The 6,580-nt window shown below is 38.0% G+C and overlaps 1 protein-coding gene across 1 annotated transcript in view; it reads left to right on the forward strand.

The window, feature by feature from the left end:
• RANBP2 (RAN binding protein 2) overlaps nucleotides 1–6,580 on the forward strand; it is a 31,156-nt gene that overhangs the window by 4,436 nt on the left and 20,140 nt on the right. Inside the window, exons 6-17 of the mRNA XM_009697669.1 lie at nucleotides 436–628; nucleotides 1,307–1,397; nucleotides 2,273–2,482; nucleotides 3,000–3,178; nucleotides 3,270–3,445; nucleotides 3,759–3,882; nucleotides 4,247–4,408; nucleotides 4,742–4,879; nucleotides 4,966–5,112; nucleotides 5,592–5,753; nucleotides 5,840–5,923; nucleotides 6,431–6,569. Coding sequence (XP_009695971.1) covers nucleotides 436–628; nucleotides 1,307–1,397; nucleotides 2,273–2,482; nucleotides 3,000–3,178; nucleotides 3,270–3,445; nucleotides 3,759–3,882; nucleotides 4,247–4,408; nucleotides 4,742–4,879; nucleotides 4,966–5,112; nucleotides 5,592–5,753; nucleotides 5,840–5,923; nucleotides 6,431–6,569 — 1,805 coding nt within the window. The remainder of the gene's footprint in view (nucleotides 1–435; nucleotides 629–1,306; nucleotides 1,398–2,272; nucleotides 2,483–2,999; nucleotides 3,179–3,269; nucleotides 3,446–3,758; nucleotides 3,883–4,246; nucleotides 4,409–4,741; nucleotides 4,880–4,965; nucleotides 5,113–5,591; nucleotides 5,754–5,839; nucleotides 5,924–6,430; nucleotides 6,570–6,580) is intronic.

A 6,580-nucleotide genomic window follows, 5' to 3' on the forward strand; every position in this document is an offset into this window, starting at 1 on the left:
TTGTATACTAACCTACAGCTACTCAGATTTCCACAGTACCTTCTGTTTTTGAAGAGCCTGTCTAGCTGTATTTTGAGCCTTTCTCATAAATGAAGGAAAATGAAGAGCAGAGTTTCTAAATTTGCAGTAGTGAACGAGTTTATCCATGTCATTTGGGAGAATAGTTTTGAAAGCAGCTGTGCAAAGATGTGCTGAAAAAGACTAAATATCTAGGTAATATTTAATATGTTTTAATTCAATGAACTAAATTCAGAGCTTTGGGAGTTTGAGACCATTGTTGTACTTTCTAGTGCAACTTGGGTTTAAGCAACAGAAATGGTACTAACTGTTGACTGATGAAGTTAACTTGACTCACAGTTAAATAACATCAACCAAAACAATCCACTGTAGCTTTTACCAGGACTTTGTTTAGAATGAGTCTTCTCTACATTTTAGTTTTGATCGTGTGCTTCAGTCAGTGAAACCGTACGTGAATGGGGCTGATGAGTTGTCTTGTACCTTTGTGGAAATGAAAGGACAGCTATACATGCATGCTGGAACTTTGCTGCTGAAAATGGCCCAACACAATGAGGCACAGTGGAGAGTTGTATGTGAACTGGCAACATTGTGTTACCTGTTAAGTTTCCAGGTAAGTCATTTTTCAGTTTATGCCTTTAGTTGATGCAATTCTTGAAATGTTCTTCCTGTACATGTGTTGAACTCCTGTATTCCTGAGGTGAACCAAACCCTACTCTTTCACAATTCTTTAAAAGGTTTCAAATGACATGAATATGGTAAAAGTGTATCTTCAGCTGTTTCTCTTGTCAGAGTAACCCGATTCTTAAAACTTAGTGCATTTATTTCCTACAGTGTATTCCCTTTTCTGTAATACAGCTGAACACGTATGTTAAGTATTAGGCTTATTGCTATAGGGAGGGAAGGGGATGAACAGAGTAGTTCCCATATACTTGTTGCATGGACAGCAGAACTAAAATTCAAGCTTAATTCCTTGCCTTATGAAGGAAAATTTATTGTCCTTTTTATGCCAGTGCTTGCATTCCAGGTATTACTTGCTCTTGTGCTCACTTCATGTTATTTGCAATAGCTATAACTGCCCACCTTGGCGTTTTGTGTCTTTTGGGTAGGTTCCCTTTCCCCATCCCAATATGTGACATAGTACTTTCAGAATGAATTATGGATTTATTTTTTTTTTTTCCTGTAGTTCTCTAATGCGAAAAGGAAGCTTGTTTCCTAATTCTTAAGACTAATCTAAATGGTTCGCTCTTACTGTGAAAAAGCTGTAACGGTTCTCTCCTTACTTCACCAGGTTCCTAAACCAAAGTCAAAACTAATAAAGGGGGATCAAACTGGACAAGATGTGCTGGAAATGTTGGCCTGTGATCGAAAAAGCCAGTCTGGTAATAAAAATAGCTACGTAGTTCCATTTTAGTGTTACGGATGGTTACTTGAAAGGCTAAGTGGGTTGTTAAAGAACACATTTGTTATCTTGAAATGTAATGTTAACGCTTCAATGTGCAATAAAACCTTCTAGTTTCTGACTACATATGTAAAACAAAACAGTATTTTGATCCCGAGAGCTAAAGTTTTTTCTCCCTTCTTTAGCATGTTAGTAGAGCGTGTTCTCCTTTTTTCAAGTGTAGGGGATTTTTCCCCCTCCTTTTTGCCTTTCGAGCACACTAAAATAGAATTTAACTTTTATGGTTTCTTAATCTACTGGAAATGGCTTCTGCCTGCTGATACTATTTTGCAAGTATTGTTAGCCCCAAGAGGAAAAGAAAATATTACTGTTTCCCTGTCCCTTCCATCCTCTTACTTGTTCATCAGCTTTGCTCTTTTTGCTGCTAAGTGCAAACAGTTTTTCAGTCTACAAAACTCTTGCAGGGCCCAAATGAAAACAAATGGTCCCACTAGACATCAGGTTCAATTGTTTCAGACTGGATTTTGATAAGACAGACTTCTACTTATATTACAGCTACTTATTTTAAGGACAGTTGCAATGCCGCTGGAATAGTGATAAGAAGATGGCTTTGTTATCTTCAAGAACTGGATTTAGAGATGCCTTGGGATTGTTGTCACTAAAAGCTTGGAAAGCCTATGTGCTTAAACACTGACCTAATTACAGGGAGACCATAACTTAACAATCTGTAGGTTTCATAAGGGGAAATACTGATTCCTGCCCAGCCTTTGGTAGCAAGAACAGTCCAGTGTATCAAATACTGCTTTCTTTATGTTCACTGCTTTATTTATATGAGGTGATATTTTTGTTTTCTAGGTCATATGCTGCTGAACTTAAGCCATGGCAAGCAAGACTTCTTCAAAGAGATTGTGGAATCATTTGCAAACAGGATTGGTTCATGTACATTGTTTGATAGCCTCTTTGGGAGTGGAGCTTCTAGAGAGAGATCTTTTATTGGCACGGATGATATTGGAAATGTCAGTACACAAGCACCAGTGCAGGTGGAACTTAATAAATATGATATTGGTAAGAGATGTTACTTTCTGAAACGCAACACAGCTTTCTGTACTGGAAGCTCTTCTACAAATACTTCATATTGCAACAAAAGACAAATACCTAGAATAGATGTCCAAAGTTCTCCTAATGTCCTAGGCAAGACTTAAGACTTTATTGCAAAGTAGAGAAGTGCTTCTTGAATAATTCCTTAAAGATTTTGGACAAGTAAATAGCTTTGCTGAAAATAGTTGCCTATTGGACTGAATGCGGTGAGGATGGAAATGCAAGGAAATCTGAGAGTCGTACCCTCAGAAGCTTTAAGGCATTGATGGCTTGAGATGGCTCAGATGAACTGTCTACTTGATATATTTGGATAATTTAAAGTTTGTAATCTTTCATAAGTGAAAGTTGGAATCTTGATGCTCCTTGGTCTGCAAAGTGTCTTTGGCTGCTCTGACGGTGAAATGTGAAGTGCAGCCTTGATCAGATAAAAGTCCTGCTGACTTGTAGGAAGTTGACATCTGCATCCAACTTTGTTTTTGTATAGGTGCTATTCGATTGCACAACAGCAGTCTCCAGCACCTTGTGTGGCTTGGCTTGCAGTGGAACTCTAAGTCAGTCTTACCCCCAATGCGCAAATGGTTAAAACAGCTTTTTCACTTGCCACAAGAAACATCAAGACTCGAGACAAATGCTCCTGAATCCATTTGCCTATTGGACCTTGAAGTAAGTAAACTTTCCAAATTCTTAAGTGTACTATACAGTTTAAGTTTTTTGGTATTTAATACCTTCTGTTTATTTATTTTTATAAAAACAGGTGTTCGTGCTTGGGGTGGTATTCACTAACAACTTACAGTTGCAAGAGAAGTTTAATTCTCACTACGGTGCACATCAGCCTCAATTCTTACCATTGCCAGTGTGCAAACAGCTCTATACCGAAAAGCAGAGATCCTGGTGGGATGCCATTTGTACTCTTATTCAGAGAAAAACAATGTAAGGCTTTTTTCAGTTTGGAAATGTTTGACCAAGCCTTTAGGCAGCTTTTGCTACAGCAGCTTGGATTGGTCCCAATAGATTGTTGTAAAATTAAATTTTTGGGGGCGTATTTTAGACATTGAAGCTTTGTTGTAGTAGGGACTTGATACACTTGAAAGATTTCTAAAAATGGAATTTTAATTTCTAACTGCATTTTTAAACTAGAGGCAGGTTAGGACTAAAACTGTGGACTGTATTCATCAAGCAAATGTCGTGTGAACAGATGAAAAACAGAGAATACTAATCAAGGAATGTTTCTTCTGATATTCAGACCAGGAACAGCAGCAAAACTGAGGCTTATTGTACAGCATGGAATAAGTACTCTGCGAACACTGGAGAAGCATGGCCTTCAACCTGCCTTAATTATACACTGGGCAAAAAGCCTGCAAAAAACAGTAAGCTGAGATTATTTTCAAATATGTAGAGGCTGAGGTGTTTTTCTCTCTTGCTTTCCAAACTATAAAGAGACTGGAGTGGGGGAAACAGATGAGAATGTGTTATTGAGAACTGCTCTTTATTTTGTCAGGCAAGTTAGTTGCTCTAGTCACCCTATGAAGTAGTCTGTTGTAAACTGTAGTGTTATTTTCTACATGTGTGTTACTTTTGCATAGTTCTTGAGATAAACCCCCAAGGTTTATCTCAAGCGTCAGAGAAGCACTCTTGGAATTTTTCAAGAAAAGAGGAGAAGGATATGTATGAATAGCATTTTTACTTAATTTGTTGAAATAACATGTGCTTCTATTCCATTTTCTTTACCAGGGCATTGGCCTTAACTCTTTCTATGACCAGAAGGAATACATTGGACGAAGCGTCTACTACTGGAAGAAAGTTTTGCCTATGCTGGAAGCTGTCAAAAAGAAGAGGAGTATTTCTGAACCTACTGATCCTCTCTTCAAACACTTCCATAGTGTAGACATTCAGGTACAGATTGATTAAGCCAAGGCTGAAGTAAGAAAGAATCTACGTCAGAAACTGAAATAGTTGTGGGATTTTTCTCTGCATTGTACAGCTCATGTTGTTATTACTCTAAAACTGTTAATGATGAGATTTGGTAGTATCCGTGTCTGATAAAGGAGGGGGAAAAAATCTCTCCTTACAACTTTATTCTTACCTGTAAAACTGTATATGATTGGAAGGCACTGAGCACCCTTAGTACCAACTTTCTTAAATAGTATCTTCCCTGTATTAGAGGGAAAAAGAAAAGCTTGTGCCATTCTGTTGTCAGGTGTGAGTTGCCTTTCACTTTCTTTCTAGGTCTTTCAGGTTGCAGCGTATGAAGAAGAAGCACATATAGCATTTGCAATGTTGGATGCAGTTGATGGCAAAACTGATGATGCTTTATCAGCATTTGAAGCTATTAAGAATGTGGTTTCATACTGGAATCTTGCTGTGGTAAGTTTATAAATTGCATTACCCCAAAATGATTTGCTATATTCGGTTGTGTTCTGACTGATCCTAATTTGTGCCCTGTTCCTTAGATCTTCCAAAGAAAGGCAGAAGAGATTGAAAATGATGCCATGCTACCAGAAGAACAAGAAGAACACAAAACCTATCTTCTTAAAAGCAGGCATTATCTAATGAAGATCATTGAGGAAAGCTCCTCAGATATGTCAGTAGCTGAGAAAGTAAGTAATTCTTGCTTTAAAAACTTGTTTCAAGAGATGTAGTTGCTTTGGTTACTGGCTCAGAATGAAATAGTTTGCATTAGTTAGCTTTTTAGACCAGGCTTTGCATTAAACTGAGTTAAAACTTACTTCCACGCTCAAGACAACCTGCTTAACACCAGTGGGTTGATAAACTCTGGGTAGCTTCTGTAACCTACCAGATCATGCAGCATGCCAACTACTCTGTGGATGAAAGCTTTGATGTAAACAAAGAGCTTTTGCCACTGTCTTTTTATAGAGGTGATAGTTTGAAAAAATAGAATTGATGCTTGTGTGATTTGTTTTCTCACATTAATCTTAACAGATTTAGAGCTTTGCTGATAAAAACAGTATTTGTGTAATGAAAGCCTTGTGAATTGTTCCACCAGAATTCTGAATGTAGTCTGTCTTGCTCTGAGGGAGAATTGCAGTCATGACTCAGGTTTCAAATCACTTTCTAGCTGCCGGTGTCTATTGAGACTGTGAGGGAAATGCTAGATACAGTGATCCAGGAGCTTGGCGAGAATGGTGAAGAGGGGAGTCCTGCCTTCAGAAACGGTCTGTCACAAGCTGCAGATTCAGAGGTGAAACATTCCACCCCATCACCAACTAAGAGCTACAAGGTATATCAGCTAGCTGTTATTTCAGGGAATTGTTATGTTTGAAGAAAAATTCACAAGATTCAATTAACTTTTTTTTCTTCCCCTAGTTTTCTCCTAAAACCCCTCCTCAGTGGGCAGAAGATCATAGATCTATACTTCAAATGATCTGTCAGCAAGTGGAAGCTTTAAAGGTAAACAATTTTGTCACCATATTCAGTGAAGAACAGCTGGCCTTTTAGTTATGGTAAGGATTTAGTGATAATAGCATGGGCTGACTTACACTTCCTAGACTACTACATAAATCAATGGAGTTATGTTCTGTAAACTTCTGCCTAAATTGAGTGCAAGAGTAAATCTTTTTGCTTAAAAACTCTGATTTGGGCAGGGGTGCAGAGGCAACCTGTTTAAGCACTCTATGCAAAAAGAGTTCTGCGTTCATCAGCTTAGTTCTCATCCGCTTGGCTCTGTTTGTTTTACTTCTGACTTTAGAACACAATCTTAGTACTTTGTGCTGCATGGGCGGGTCTTTGGATGATTCTGGCAGGTACTTCTTGATTATTTTTTTTTACTTTTTTTTCTCTCCTGAGCTTGAACATGCTTTTAAGCAGCAAAAGGGTAGGGATCACTCCTTATGTTTTCTTCTACAAATAGCTATGTAATATATACTTAGACTCTTGATTGGCGCACTGTCTTGACAGAATGAAATGCAAGAAATGAAACTTAATAATTCCAACTCAAATACATCATCTCATCGGTGGCCTGCTGAAAGCTATGGAACAGATACAATGTCAGACAGTTATCAGAGAGCACAAAATCTGCCTGAAGCTCCATTAACAGGTAAATTCCTG

This window comes from Cariama cristata, unplaced genomic scaffold, assembly GCF_000690535.1.
Source record: "Cariama cristata isolate BGI_N322 unplaced genomic scaffold, ASM69053v1 scaffold153, whole genome shotgun sequence".
Taxonomy (NCBI): Eukaryota; Metazoa; Chordata; class Aves; order Cariamiformes; family Cariamidae; genus Cariama; species Cariama cristata.